General features: G+C 38.8%; 1 protein-coding gene across 8 annotated transcripts in view; it reads right to left on the reverse strand.

The window, feature by feature from the left end:
* The window catches only part of MCM8 (minichromosome maintenance 8 homologous recombination repair factor), a 32321-nt gene that overhangs the window by 15756 nt on the left and 506 nt on the right, over positions 1-16059 (reverse strand). For 2 of the 8 annotated variants that reach the window (XM_066387224.1, XM_066387216.1), the window contains exons 2-11: positions 14155-14307; positions 13797-13880; positions 11581-11663; positions 10674-10823; positions 8631-8734; positions 7438-7636; positions 5797-5882; positions 3807-3961; positions 3367-3565; positions 54-84 (exon numbers count right to left, since the gene is read on the reverse strand). In XM_066387224.1, coding sequence (XP_066243321.1) covers positions 54-84; positions 3367-3565; positions 3807-3961; positions 5797-5882; positions 7438-7636; positions 8631-8734; positions 10674-10823; positions 11581-11663; positions 13797-13880; positions 14155-14302 — 1239 coding nt within the window. In that variant the 5' untranslated portion in view covers positions 14303-14307. Of the gene's footprint in view, positions 1-53; positions 85-3366; positions 3566-3806; positions 3962-5796; positions 5883-7437; positions 7637-8630; positions 8735-10673; positions 10824-11580; positions 11664-13796; positions 13881-14154; positions 14333-14726; positions 14828-14864; positions 14938-15675; positions 15864-16059 lie in introns of those variants that run through there. The other 6 variants (XM_066387218.1, XM_066387219.1, XM_066387220.1 and 3 more) reach the window with 6 other exon arrangements.

Here is a 16059-nt window from a genome sequence, read left to right on the forward strand (position 1 = left end):
TTATTTTTGTCAACTTTATATATTTTTGAGCAAAGATGAAGTAAAATACTTACTTCATGGCCAAAGATGACAGGGCAAAGTGAGCTGAAAAACAGGATATAACTTATAAATTCTAACATCCACTTCATTGATACATTAGAAGATCTACTTTAAAGTTTGTTTAACTTGCTTTATATTGCATCAAAAAAAAATACAATAAAATGTACACCCCTTCAAACCAATAAATTTTATTCTAATAGTCAAGAAATTTCTCAAAATTCTTGTTTAACCTATAAAGGGAAGGATACTTAAAAATTGTGCCAGAGTAAGGGAGACAGGATACTTGTATTTTATAGTCTCCAAACAGAATGTTGACCATTTTACATTACTAGCCTTTAAAATGCACCATAGCCTGACCAGGCAGGCTGGTGGTGGCGCAGTGAATAGAGCATCGAACTGGGACGCAGAGGATCCAGGTTCAAAACCCAGAGGTCACCAGCTCGAGTGCAGGCTCATCTGGTTTGAGCAAGGTTCACCAGCTTGAGCCCAAGGTTGCTGGCTTGAACAAGGGGTCACTCAATCTGCTGCAGCCCCCCAGTCAAGGCACATATGAAAAAGTAGTCAACAAGCAAATAAGGTGCCGCAACTGGTGCTTCTCATCTTTCTCCCTTCCTATCTGTCCCTATCTGTACCTCTCTGTCACACACACACACACACACAAATGCACCATAACAATCATCTTCCAATTTAGGATACAAATTATATTGTATTTTATGTGAACAGACATCTTCAGATTTACGCAGCAGTCACTAAAAGGAGACAAAAGGATGAACCACATACATATTTTAAAATGGGATAAAACTTCATCTTTTCAGTTCAAAGGTTCGGAATAAGACCATATATACAAATACAAAGAAGTAGATTTACATATGTCTATTATACAAACAAGGGCCAAAGAAAGACAGGGTAAAAGAGATATACTTGAGAGTAAACTGTGAATCACTAGCCCTTTTAATATACAATATGTAACACAGACGTAGGTATCCAGCCATGTCCCTTTGGCACTCACTGTCCAGCATCCTCCTGAACAATCAGGGCTGGCCTCCTACCATGCACCTGCACCTGTCTATTGAAGGACTTTCTATGGCAACAGACAGGCCGGGCAGGCTAGAAGTGCCAGGTTATCTAGTATTCCCAGGAGCAGCCACAAACCCAGGCCCTTAGATGGAAAAATCCCGAGTTCTACAGTCTCGTGTCCCAGAGGCCTCGGGAGGAGTAAGGCCTGGATGCTAGTAGGGGTCGGTTCATTACGGTACCATACATTGACTGCCATCCTTTCTCTGTCTCTCTCCCCATTCCCCTACTGCTATATTTGAGGTCACCTCCAAAATAAACTATGTTTCCCAAATCATATTGCTGCTAAAGGAACCCAAACTAAAACATAACCTTCCACTGTCTTTTCCATACTCCTTTCATCGTCTTCTATTTGTTAATATGGGGACATTCAACAAACTTTTTCTAAAGGGGCCAGAAAGTATTTTTAGCTCTATCTTGGTCACAACTACTTGTCTGAAAGCAACCACCAACAATATGTAAATGAATGAATAAATGGGTGGGGCTATGCTCTAATAAAACTTTATATTTATATTCAAAAAACAAGTATTCTCTGCCTAGTTTGCCAACCACAGGAAAATTAACAAATAAAAATAATCTTGTTTTGATATTGAAATCATAAACTTAGAAGTAAAAGGTAAAAGCAAACCATGGGAAGAAAACCCTTTTCATACAAACATATCTTCAGAAGTATTGCAGAAGGACCACTATGTACGTTCATTTTTATTTATAACTGATGAGCAGAACCAAAGAGGTGTTTTGATCCTCAACCAGGTAGCTCCTCAGACCTGTTACAGACCTGCCACTCCCCACCACTCCTCCCTCCAGATCACACCTCACCCTGGCTCCACACCCTACCTCAGGGCGCTGGATGGTGCTCTATTCAGAGGACATCTCTGCAAGTTTAAGAACAAAGGAGCCCTGAGGAACTCTATACTTTTTTCTTAATTGGGAAATTAACATATTAAAGGCAGAGAAAGTGTCATTCTCCTAGAGCCCAAAGCCTAGATCAGGGGTAGTCAACCTTTTTATACTTACAGCCCACTTTTGTATTTCTGTTAGTAGTAAAATTTTCTAACTGCCCACCGGTTCCACAGTAATGGTGATTTATAAAGTAGGGAAGTAACTTTACTTTTAAAATTTATAAAGCAGAGTTAAAGCAAGTTAAAGCATATAATAATAATTACTTACCAAGTACTTTATGTCGGATTTTTGCTGTTTGGCAGAATAAATCTTTATAAAACAACTTACTATAGTTAAATCTATCTTTTTATTTATACTTTGGTTGCTCCGCTACCGCCCACCATGAAAGCTGGAACGCCCACTAGTGGGCGGTAGGGACCAGGTTGACTACCACTGGCCTAGATCAATTCCCTAATACAATGCATTCAAAATCTCAGTTCTTTTTCCCTTAGGTATGTGTGTTACTCAGTCTCATTTTCCCCTATTTAAAATTATACAAAGAATATTGTCATAAAATTATCACAACAACAGCCTTACTAATTATGTTAAGTAACATAAAATCTCATTTAATCTTCAGGCCAACCTTGTGAGACAAGTATTATTATGTCCCTTTGAAGATAAAAATGAAGGAGGAAATCAGGTAACATGCCCCAGATCACAATGGAAAGAAGTGGCTGAAGCAGAATTCTAATTTAGGTTTCTCTACAAAAAGAGAGCCTTTAACTACTAAATACTAAAGTGCTGCTTCTCTATTGCACAGCAATAACAAAAGATACTTACCAAATGTGACTTCTATGTGAATCTCTTTCTTAGTTTTGAAAAGTAAAAAACAAAACAAACAAACAAAAAAAACCTTACCTAAAACTAACTGAGATAACTCTGGGATTCACTGTCCCATCAGCCTTCTGCTGAGGAACTTACTGTCAGTAAACTTGCCTCAGTGTTCAGAGATCAGCAAACTTCCTACAGAGGACCAGACGGTAAGCATTTGCGAGCCCTTTGTCCCCCCTCTCAACTCTGAACCCTTCAAAATGATTGTGGCTGTGTTGCAATAAATGTTCATTTATGGGCAGCGAAATGTGAATTTCACATAATTTTGTGTGTTGTGAGATAGCCTCTTTTTGAGTCTTTTTCAGCCATTAAAAAATATAACAATCATTCTTAGCTCATGGGTCAAACAAAAATGATCAGTTAGCTGGATTTAGCTAGTGAATTTTAGTTTGCAACCATTTTACTAGTTTTTGTTACTTATAGCCAGGAATATGCCAACATGCACATACACAGTAAAATTTCAGATAATGTCATACATACTTGACAATGAGTTTGAATAGGTTTTCTTCAGCTTGAATCTCTTGGATGGCATAAAAGTCTCTAAGTGAGAACTCCAGCAATGTTCCGTGCTTACTACACCCATCTTCGGAGGCTTTTGGTTTCTGCCCTTTGCTATTGCTAACAGAATTTGCTTCAATGTACAAAAGGAACATACACTTGTCATTCTTATTTCGAGAACCTGTAAATTTTAAAGTATGAAATGTCAAAATTGGTATTTTTGTTTTACCTACAAAGGTTCAAGGAGAATGTATAAGAAAGGCATACCGAGTTTCAATAAACCCTCATTTCAGAGGGAAAGTCTCACCTACATAAGAAACAAGGAACTCCATAAATTGATGGAAATTCAGAAGGAGCTTAAAAAAGTACAAATGCTGACAAATTACTGAGGACAAGCCAAATGAGAAAGAGTTTTACTACACCTTCTTCAGCATTTGAGACTTTGACCACTCCAGTGATAGTCACTGTATCCCCCGGAACACAGCTGTCCACAAGGTCATGAACAAGCTCACATTCTATGGTTCGTGGAATCCGACCTGCTTCTCGCTGATCGTCAGACTGAATCAGCTCCTGGATTCTAAAATGGTAAACAATTTCCAGTGACTTTGGGTTATTTCTTCTACATAGTAACTATTTAGGGGTCCACACATAGTGCTAAGCTAGATAAAGGGCCAGTTTTTAAAAAGTCAGTTTTTGCCTGACCAGGCAGTGGCGCATTGGACAGAGCGTCAGCCTGGGGATGCTGAGGTCCCAGGTTCGAAAACCCAAGGTCGCCAGCTTGAGCCCAAGGTCGCTGGCTTGGGCAAGGGGTCACACACTCAGCTGGAGCTCCCTGGTCAAGGCACACATGAGAAAGCAATCAATGAACAACTAAAGTGGCACAACTACAAGTTGATGTTTCTCATCTCTCTTCCTCCCTGTCTGTCTGTCTCTCCCTCTTTCTCTCTCCCCCATTCACTAGAAAAATAAAACAAAAAAAAGTAAAATTACTGCAGCATTTTGCAGCTAAGGATGAGATGGTAGAATGAGCACATGCATGTCACCCTCCCTTCAAAACGTTCACCAAAGTTATAGTCACTAAAGAACAAAAAGAAAGTTCAGGGTATGCAGAGGTGTCACCAACAAACATGAGATACTGAAGTTTTAGGAAACAGCAAATGGGAAAAGTATCAATGGACAAAACAAAATGATGTCCGGAACACACACAGGAAGTTACAGAAAAGTGGGAGCCAATGTTTTATGCCCCTAGGTGTGACTTCCTAATGTTAGAAGATCACTGTTCAAATTCAATTAAAATGTTGGTGTCAGGTGGGGTATCAGACTTACTGGGGTGAGCACTTTGTAAGTTATATAAATATCTAATTACTACATTGACACCTGAAACTCCTATAATATTGTATGTCAACTGTAATTGAAAAATAAAAGTGGGAAAAATCCAATTAAAATATTTAAGCCCATTTTCTTTCTATTATTTTTACCTGAAAACAGGGATTTTGTTCAAATAATCAAATTACCCTGAGTCTGCTGTGTACCCTATTGTGGCCCTTTCGGGGCCTCTGTAGCCCTCACCATGCCCCTTGGGGTGAAGGCCCTGCAGACGGGGACGGGAAGCCAGCTCCCCGCTGATCAGGGACGCGGCGGCGCGCAGGGGTCTGGAACACGTCCTCTTCTATAAAGTAGTCTTTGTAAATATCTCGGGTCACTGAACAGTCATCACACATGCTGGTCTTGGTTTTACAGGAAGCAGCGGGGTAGAGCTAGGACAGAGGTTGGCAGCAATCTAACTCACTTTTCCCCTACATTCTAGTTTTTTAAGGCCATGTCCTGTTTTGGCCAGGTTTCCTGAAGGGTGTTCTAACTTCAAAACTACCCATTATTTTATATTTAGGATGAAGTTAAGGAATTATAGCCAGAAAAATAAATTGTTGGCTTAAACACACACACACACACACACACACACACACACACACACAATCTGACTTAAGAAACAGTTGGAAAAAAAAAGAACAAAAAGAACTATAGCAAAATACCTCAGAGATATGCCCATTTCTAAGAAATCCTTTACTTTAAACTTTCAAAGAAATATTATTTTGATCATAGCTCATTATGAAGTAAATTATACAGCTTTGCTTATGGCTTATATCCAGTTCAATCAGTCACATAAATGAGTAATAACATGAACTATTTCTCATTAGTAAAAAGACATAAATTTGCATATCTAATCCTTTCTGGAATCCGACAGAAAACAAATTTTGAATAAAGACAATTATCATTTCAACACAAACTCCTAATCAAACCTTCTATTATACACTTTATCACTACATACAAGTAAGATTCACAGCATAACATAGGAGAATTACAGTTTCTCTTGACAGCAGAAAACCTGCCTCATTAAATATGGTGACTGCTTACTTGATCGACTGCCAGTCCATCGTCACTGTGAGAGGAGAGCTAGGGAGAGCAGTAAACGACTTCCCTCGACATGTGGGCTCAGGGCACTGCAACAACATTAATTCATATTCAGATTTGGATAAAATACAATCCCATCTCAAGTTAAAATGCTTTTTTTCATATTGTTTTAAGAGTTGTTCTCAGAACGGAAAACACAGTAAGAGCTGCAATGATTTTCTATTTCCTCCTGCACTGATTCTGTATCACAAGCTTTTGAGGTACCTTTTCAGCTGGTCCCCCTTGATCACTGCTCTTCCTCTTTCTGCTGTGGACAGGGAAGGCTCCTCACCTGCCTCTCACCCTAAGCACTATTCCTTCCTTCGTTTCCATAACGTCTCCTGATCCTTGAATGCTCCCTCACATACAGTCCACTCTCTGCCTCGATCTTCCCCTTTTCAAAGCCTTTCCTGGGTCTTTACTCACCAGCTCTCCCACCTAGCCTCCTTTTGCACTATTTGTATAGAATAATACTTAACATAACACACAGGCAGTCCACAACACAAGTTGTGTTCAAGTTTTCACATGTCCCTTGTTTGCTGATTGTACTATAAGGTGCATTTACAAATTCAGAGATTGTGGCAGACTGTATTTCTCAAATATGGGTGTAATAATATCCCCGCATAAGCCCTTCTACAAACTTGCCACTCCCCCATCAAGAAATGGCATCTAATTTCCCCTTCTTCAAATCTTGCCAGGTTTGTGACTCACTTTGTAAGCAACATGAGAGAAGTGATACCTGACTTTGGAGGCTAGTTCAAGAGGCAGAGCCATTTCTGCCTGTTAGGTGGACTTCTGCCTCTTAAAGCAATCAGCAGTTATGTGTCCTGAGCTACCATACCACGTTGGGAAGCCAGAGCCAGCCACACAGAAAAGCCATATGGAGTAGAGATGCCTGGCCAACACCCAGCCCCTCCACTCTTTGCTGATCCAGCTCCAGACACCACTTGACTACAACTATGTGAGAGATCTAGAGCCAGAACTACCCAGCCAAGCCGTTCTTCCAACCTCCTGGCCCACAGAAACCAGGAGAAATAATAAAATGCCTGTTGCTATTATGAGACACTAAGTTTTAGGGTGATTTGTTATGTAGCAAGAGTGACTGACACAGAGATCATTTGGAACAATCATCTTTCTGGTCAGTTCAGTTCACTGAGGTTCAGACACACACAGGACCTCCGCACACTATCACTTGAATTGGCAATACTATCTGCTATATTAGAGGGCACGGGATATCCTGACCAAATAGCTTACAGAAAAAAAATACAAACCCTGATTTAAACACAGATTTAATTTCTGGCCCCTGAGCTAAAGGCATTGCCTGAAATTTAAGCCCAGACGAACAGTAGATGACACCAATTTATCAACATCACAGATCATTCAGAGCCAGTCCCTGAAATCTAACATACTCTGCTATTCCTATAAGAAAAGGAAGGCTTAAGAACTTCAATTTGAGTACAAGTGTGATAAATATTACATTTAATAAAGTCCAAGGATGGTAAAGGAAACTCTGGAAAAGAACAACAGTTAGAGCAAATCTAACTAGCTTGTAAACTGACCTGCCTTCTTTACCAAGATAAATAAAGTAGTTAAAGAATGTATCACCTTTGTGGGAAGATTATACTTTCCATCTGGAAGAGAAAAACTCTGAACTTCTCCACATGCAGCACAAAGAAAAGCCATCTTGGTGCAAAGAGGCTTGATGTTACTGACGCGAACAACCGTCCCTCTCAGGGCAATGTATTTGCCATAGTAATTTGCTCGGACATTCTTGAGCTGTGTCAAGGGCTCGTAGTTGTATAACCTAAAAACAAACATATTTATCCATGAATTTACAATGCACAGAAAAGTGAGGTTGTCTGCCTCTTCACAAGTTCCTTAGGAGCAACTATGGAATTCTCAAACCATATCATCCCTATCTATGTAAGAAATTTCACAAAAATTAAAATCATTCTCAAAAAAAAGTGTTAAATCTTCTCTTCTTGTCCCACTGGCTGTTCTCTAGTGAAAAGGGAAATAATAACGCCAAAGGAAAGTCTAGAGATTCAGCAGCTTTTTGAGTTTCTAATTCCTTTTTCAAAACCTATTAGAAAATGGCTTCTATAAATTCTGAGAAAGAAAAACAGAACCACTCTGGCCAGGTAGCTCAGTTAGTCAGAGCTGCGTCAGTACTCTAAGTTAAAGGTTCCAGCCCTAGTCAGGGCACACACAAGAACCGACAAATGGATGCATGAATAAATGGACAACAAATCAATATTTCTCTCTCTTTCACCCTTCCTCTCTAAAATCAATAAATACCTAAAATAAAGCAAAAATCAGATGTTTCAAATCTGAGTTTTTAAAAAACAGAAAAAACTCGGATGATTACCTTATTCATCTCTTTTAATGAGAAAGAAAAGAAGTTAAAATCTTAAAATACAATAAAGATGAATTAAAGAAAAAAATTCCATTTGTTCTCTGTGTTTAATAATTTTAAAATATAATCACACCATTTAGTAGATTACATGGATTATTAAATTTAAACAGTGTGGTCTTGATAAGTACACATTCAAATTGAACATTCACAAAAATCCGCAGGTTGGAAAATGAACTTATTTGGGCAGAAAAGGTTTATTTCTGTCATGATCTTTGAAGAATTATCAGTGGGTTGACTTGGATGTTAGGACCAATGAGACAGCAAGGAATGCATATTCTTTGTATTAATATATATTTGTTTGCCTTATAAAATGAGGTTCTTATTTTACACGGTCTTCCATGCCCAACTCTAAACAATACTTGAATACCAGCAAATCCCTCACCTTGCATAGATATGTGGCACACTGACCATTGTTTCTCCATCTCTAGACAAGCCTTCTTGGGCCTGTAACTCAGCTGCATGCCTTTCGAGATCCTTGGTCAACACCTAAACAGCACAGACATTTACATAAAAGTTGGAAAACAAAATATCACCTCGAAGCAGAACTTTTATAGAAACTATGTTTATGAATATAAACAGTTTAGAACACCAACATAACTCTAATAGCCTTTTAAAACTCTGATATTTAATTATGACTACTTATTTTATATTGAATTACGTCTTACCTGGGATTTTGTCGTCCATGGACTTAAAAACTCCAGGATCCCTATCTGCTACCTTGTGTCCCAACTACACCTACGGTACTTTTTTTTTTTTTTTTAAGCAAGAGAGAGCAAAAGAGAAACACAAGAAAGGAGAGAAATGAGAAGCATCAACTCGTAGTTGTGGCACTTCAGTTGTTCACTGATTGCTTTTCACACATGCCCTGACCAGGGAGGTTCCAGCTGAGCCAGTGATCCCTTGCTAAAGCAAATGACCTTTGGCCTCAAGCCACTAACCTTGGGGTTTTGAACCTGGGACATCAGTGTCCTAGGCCAATGCTCTATCCACTGTGCTACCACTGGTCAGGCCTAAACCTAATCTACAAAGTCCTTATGATTGTCCCCAAAGCCATTACCTCCTGGATTGTTTATGGTGAAAAAATATTTTCTTCGCCATGTTCACTAATTAAGAGAGAATACCCACTCCCTCTGCATTTAATAATAAAATAAATAATGTACTTGCGTACAAAGCAACATGCTGGCAATCTGAGGAAAAAATGGGTGCACATATCCAACTATAATTGTTACAAGGACCATAAATATCAGGGAGACATACCATGTGAGTTTTGAAAAGGGGTTGCCCGAAAAGCTTCCCAGAGAAACAATTGAGGTAGGCCCCAAAACTTTGGATATGCAAGGAAAGGGGCACTTTATGCTGACTGGGTAGGACATGCAAGAGGTAGAGGGATTTGAAAATTGTGGAAAGAGCTCAGTTTAGCTGGATGATAGCAGTGAATGAAGGAGAGTTGTGGGGAGAAGAAACTGAACCAGACCACAGAAGGCCTTCAATACCATGTAAAGGATTTGAATTTGATTTGGTAGAAAAGTCAGCACAGTTTCCAAGGACAAACCATGTTTTATTATGTATGGCAACAGTTTAGGAAAAGTAAGGCATGAGACAGAGGCAGTAAGAATGGGAAAGAGGTGGACTTAGAGACATTTTAGAAATAGAAATGAAAGGTTGTAGTGACTTGGATATGGGGAACTACTGAGCAAGAGAAGTCTGAAGACAACGGCTAAGGTCCCCAGTCTTGGGTTACTCGCATGTACACACCTTTGTAAAGAACTATTTCTTTGCCTAGAAACCCTCACCCCTCCTGCTCGATGTCCAGTCCTAAATACCCCTTAAAGACTCATCATATACCACACCACCTCTACAAATCTTCCTGAGCTTTTCCATTCCTCTATAACAGCTGAGAATCTCATCTCTTTATCTGAACATAGCATTTTGTGTCTGAACTGAGATTTACAACACTTTGCATTGAAGCATTTACATGTTTGCCAGCCTCAAAACTGCTTTTACATAAGTTGTGCCATCAGCCCCTGAGAAAAACTCATTAGGCACAGTGTGCATTATTGTTAACTTATATATGGGGACACTCAGGATGATTAACTTGAACCTAAATGTAAGGTGGGTTTTTCGTTTCAAGTTCATAATTGGTAACACTATGATATCCTGTCTCCATCTTCCCTATAAGATTACACAGTTCCTTGAAACAAGGTAATTACCAATCTTAAATAAAAAGAAACTAATTCAGATAAATTAGAAGTATAAATATATTTAAAGTAAACTGTTATATAAAGAATGGAATGGTATCTTTCAGGATAGGACTGCAACCTTTTAGTTCTAGCTATTGTTTGTTGGTAAAAACTATGTATCTTTTAAGGATAGTTGTGAAATTCCCTTAAAATCTTGGCAAAAGACTCACAAAATAAATATTTACCTGGTGTATTGCCAGACCCATGCAGGCCAAGGTTTTCTCAGGTGCATCCCTTAATTCATTTGCTATATTTGGTATCAATTCAACTACTGTGTCGTCTTTTGTCAATTCTTTAAAATCCACCAAAATACTTCCCTTTCTTTCTATTTCGTCCTATAAAATATGAAGGTATGAAAACAATGATTGCTTTTACAGAGCTGAGCATTCCACTACACACTTTGCAAAAGCGTGTAATGTGTACATGGTGATAATGAGTACTATATATTTTGTGGCCAAGCATGGTTCTAATATTTAAAATATATTAATTTATTACTTGTGCCTCTAAACAACCCTTGTGGTGGGTATTAATAATACTATCATCCCCAACTGATAGATGAAAAAAATGGAGGAACAGAGAAGGTAAGTCATTCAACAAAGTCTACATTGCAGGTAAGTGGCAGGGCTGGGAGCTGGACCAAGGCAATCTGGCTCTGGTGCCTATGATCAACCAATAGTGTTCAGTTAGCTGACACAAAAAAAATTGGACTAGTAGCTTTTTGTTATATAAGAATTTCCCTGGCCGGTTGGCTCAGTGGTAGAGCGTCGGCCTGGCGTGCAGAAGTCCCGGGTTCGATTCCCGGTCAGGGAACACAGAAGCGCCCATCTGCTTCTCCACTCCTCCCCCTCTCCTTCCTCTCTGTCTCTCTCTTCCTCTCTCGCAGCCAAGGCTCCACTGGAGCAAAGTTTGCCCGGGGGCTGAGGATGGCTCTATGGCCTCTGCCTCAGGCGCTAGAATGGCTCTGATTGTGGCAGAGCATCGCCCCCTGGTGGGCGTGCTGGGTGGATTCTGATTGGGCGCATGCGGGAGTCTGTCTGACTGCCTCCCCATTTCCAACTTTGGAAAAATACAAAAAAAAAAAAAGAATCTTACCTTATCATATAAATCAATATGCCTTATGAAAAAATTTTCAAATGCTTGAATCTTCTCAATAAAAGGAGAGTTATCACTGTAAGCTAATCAAACAAATATGGCATAAGCACCAATAATCACACACATACAAGCATAATTTTCACAAGACAGAAGAAACCCTAAACACACAGTAGATAACTTTTCCCAATTGCTTTCCATTCAGATTACATTTAGATAAGAAATGGTATGGAGGCCCTGACTGGTTAGCTCAGTTGGTTAGAGCATCATCCCAAAACACCAAGGCTGCAGGTTCGATCCTCAGTCAGGGCACATACAGGAAGTGACTAGTGAGTGCACAGCTAAGTGAAACAACAAATGAATGCTTTTTTCTCTCTCCGTACCCCTTCCTCTGTCTCTCTAAAATCAATCAATGTTTGAAAAGTGGTATAGATTATGTACTTAAGATTCTAAAACAAATATATATAATCTTACACAATCTGAAATGCAGACAAGAAGTGGCTTCCTAAAAGCACAAATATTTATGTCAGATCCATATTAGACGTATGGGATAAGCACTTCATAAGTTATATAAATGTCAAATCACCATGCTGTACATCTGAAACTAATACAGTGTGTCCATAAAGTCATGGTGCACTTTTGACCGGTCACAGGAAAGCAACAAAAGACAATAGAAATGTGAAATCTGCACCAAATAAAAGGAAACCTCTCCCAGTTTCATACCTATTCAGTGCAGTTCGATGTGGGCTCACGCACAGATTTTTTAGGGCTCCTTAGGTAGCTATCCTGTATAGCCTCTACAGACTCATCACTGACTGATGGCCTACCAGAACGGGGTTTCTCCACCAAACTGCCGGTTTCCTTCAACTGCTTATCCCACCGAGTAATGTTATTCCTATGTGGTGGCACTTCATTATAAATGTGCCAATATTCACGTTGCACTTTGGTCATGGTTTCGAATTTAGTGAGCCACAGAACACACTGAACTTTCCTTTGTACCATCCACATCTCGACTGGCATGACTGTGGGCTGCTCCGCTGTATACACAGAGTTATGTCATCATCTGCGCATGCACACATGCTGCCACATCTCCTACAGAAACTGGGAGAGTTTTCCTTTTATTTGGTACAGATTTCACATTTCTATCATCTTTTGTTGCTTTTCTGTGACTGCTTTTCTGACATGGTCAAAAGCGCACCATGACTTTACGGACACACTATATATTATTATATGTCAACCGTAATTGAAAAAATAAAAAAAATAAAAAAAGTAAAAGCACCACTATCTGGAAATCTTTGTATTAAAATTTTGACACCCAATAGGAATATTACTTCAAATAGCTTATGTAATAAAGCTTAAAATAAAAATTATAATACAGGCACAGGGAGAGCTGAAGACAGTCTTTACAAAGTAAATTCTACTAGTCTAAACTGTTACCTGTCAAATCCCTTCCTGAGATCAGGGAGTAGACAGCCTACCACTTGACTTGGTCCCAAAACTGTAAAGCTAACATTTTGGAATTGTCTCTCACACAGAAACAGTACAATAAAGTAGTTTGAAACATACTTGTCTATATAATAGAAAAAAAAACCCTCAATACAAAAACAGTCATAAAGCATTTGCTTCATTCACAAAATGAAGACTGAGTGCCTGGTACGGAGCAAGATCCTTGTCCTTAATCACTGCACAGTCTAGTGCAGGGCTTCTCAACCTTTCAGCTCACGGCACATATAAACTAACTTACTGGAGTTCTGCAGCACACCAAAACAATATACTTTTGGCTAATCTGACAAAAAAAAAATAGGTATAGTTTTGACTCATTCACACAGGATAGCTGTTGTTGTTGGCGTTGTCTTTTATTTTTTAATCTAAGGGAAAAGAGGTTAATACCCCTGGCTAAATAGTCAGATATTGCATGTTTTAAAATTTCCTGTGGCACACCTCAATGTTACCTTTTTGCTCTTTTAGTCTTCCATCTTTATAACCAATTGCCTGTATTAACCCTTTTGAAATAGCTAGTGTGATTTCTGTTCTCCTGACTGACATAAAACCTAAACATAATGCCCTTGAAACATAAACATGGTTTAATTGTTTTGGTGAACTAATATTAAAGAAGGGGGTATATATCAGTAAGTATGAATTATAGTAATATGAGATGTAGCATCCAAAGACAAGTTAAGTAATTATGATTATGGTACTTTTTGCACTATTAATTCTACCTTCGGAGAGATAAAGCTTCCAGCCTTTATATGGTATGAACTGATCCAATGTTGACTGTAGTAGCAAAGACGGTGAGGTTTGTTCTGAAAACAAAACAGAAGACTAGGTTAGTAGAAACAGAGCAAATATTTTTTCCCCAATTCACTTTTCCTACCAACAATGAGAACATGATATATTAACAGAGTATCTAAATTACAGGCTTCAGTAAGAATTCTGGATCCTAACATTCAAATACTACCTTAAAGAATTAATATCAATAAAAGACTGAAATCTGAGCTAAACTGCTTTGTATGCCAGGCATGAATAGATTCCTTCTTAAAAAAACAGAAAAACCTGAACAATCACTGACTCCCCTACCAGAAGCACTTTTTCCTATGGCTCTAGGCAGGTCAGGTCTGTGTCCTCTTTCTCTCCATTTTCCTGAGAAGCTCCCACCACCTCTTCCTCTTTTCCAACTTTGAAATCTTCCTCGTCCAAAACCTCTTCCTCTATACTCTCCATTCATGTCTTCTAAAAGATAAGAGTTTAAGAAAATCTTCATCAAAATTATAGGGGAAATAGTGCTCCTAAAAATGCATTAACTAGCACATAAAGTGAAAAATAATATATACTAGTCAACAGTCTTGCAACATTGTACACCATGATATAACCCTGTTACTCTTTTAACCTGCAGTTACTCTTCTGATCACCATGTCTTTCTAAGGCATACCACAGTTGTGTAACCAAGTATACTGTATGCTCATGAGATAAAATTAAGAAAAGGTATTGTATCTGCTTTCAAGGAGCTCCCACAATAGAAATGAAAACAAGAGAGATAATTAACTCTATGATAACTTGTTTGCAGTGTTCTGAGATTTATTATAGGGCGGCACTGGCTGAACACATACCTGACCCGTGAGACACTAGGAATACATCATCACTAGGAATACATCATCGTAGCTCCTTCTGTGTAGTCAGTCCTGCAGTGTCATACCCACTTTTATCAGAGGTACAAGGATATTCTTACATAGGCATCTAAGGTGGACCTTTCAGGGGAAGTATAGGAGTAGAATAGGGTACATACATACATGTTTCAACCTTTCTTTCTCCATAGGGGCCAAAATGGGAAATGTTAATTTTCCAGAAGACTTCTGTAACTGTCTTAAAAGACAATGAATCAAGATTAATTCTAGGTCACCATTGATTAGATAGGTTATTTGCAGTTTTTAGATAAATATGTTGAAATGCAATTTTTTGGGGAAGCTTATCTTTGTTTGTTAATGTTATAATTTTTCACAAATTATCCCTTCACATTTTTCTATTTTGTACATAGCAAGATATTCATTTTTATTAAACTTAAACTGATATAGTTCCTTGCTGAGTATCAATAAATTGAAATATAAGTGACCTTTAAAAATGGTTTGTAAAATAATCCATATAAGTGGAGCACAGGGCATTAGAATACTGAAATCATTTTCTCTGATACTGTAATGGTGGATATATGACATTATGCATTTGTCAAAACTCATGGAACTGTACAATACATAGAGTGAACTCCAATGTAAACCACTGACTTTAGCTAACGATAATGTACTGAATTTGGTCCATTGACTGCAATACATTTATCACACCAATGCAGGATATGGGGAGGAGAGATGAGTATGGGAATTCTTTGCACTTTGTGCAATTTTTCTGTGAACCTAAAACTGTTCTTCAAAAAATTATTTTAAAATAGTTCAAATTCTGAATATAAAAACAATATTTCTATACACAGTGCAACTCACTAAAGAGCGTGTACCCGCATGTTTCTTTAAAGGGATTTAAGTAGTAAGTGAATAACTAAACAAGTTCACGTTGTTAGGGAAAAGGAGGACTTTGATAATTGTCTTGACACATCACCTGTTAAGAAACTGAAGCCCTGCCTGACCAGGCGGTGGCGCAGTGGATACAGCGTCGGACTGGGATGCGGAAGACCCAGGTTCCAGACCCGAGGTCACCGGCTTGAGCGCGGGCTCATCTGGCTTGAGCACAAAATTCACCAGCTTGGACCCAAGGTCGCTGGCTCGAGCAAGGGGTGACTCAGTCTGCTGAAGGCCCGCGGTCAAGGCACATATGAGAAAGTAATCAATGAACAAATAAGATGTCGCAACGAAAAACTCATGATTGATGCTTCTCATCTCTCTCTCTCCATTCCTGTCTGTCTGTCCCTATCTGTCCCCCTCTCTGTCCCTGTTAAAAAAAAACAAAAACAAAAAAAAACCTGAAGCCCAAAGACACTGATCA

Source organism: Saccopteryx leptura, chromosome 5, assembly GCF_036850995.1.
Source record: "Saccopteryx leptura isolate mSacLep1 chromosome 5, mSacLep1_pri_phased_curated, whole genome shotgun sequence".
Taxonomy (NCBI): domain Eukaryota; kingdom Metazoa; phylum Chordata; class Mammalia; order Chiroptera; family Emballonuridae; genus Saccopteryx; species Saccopteryx leptura.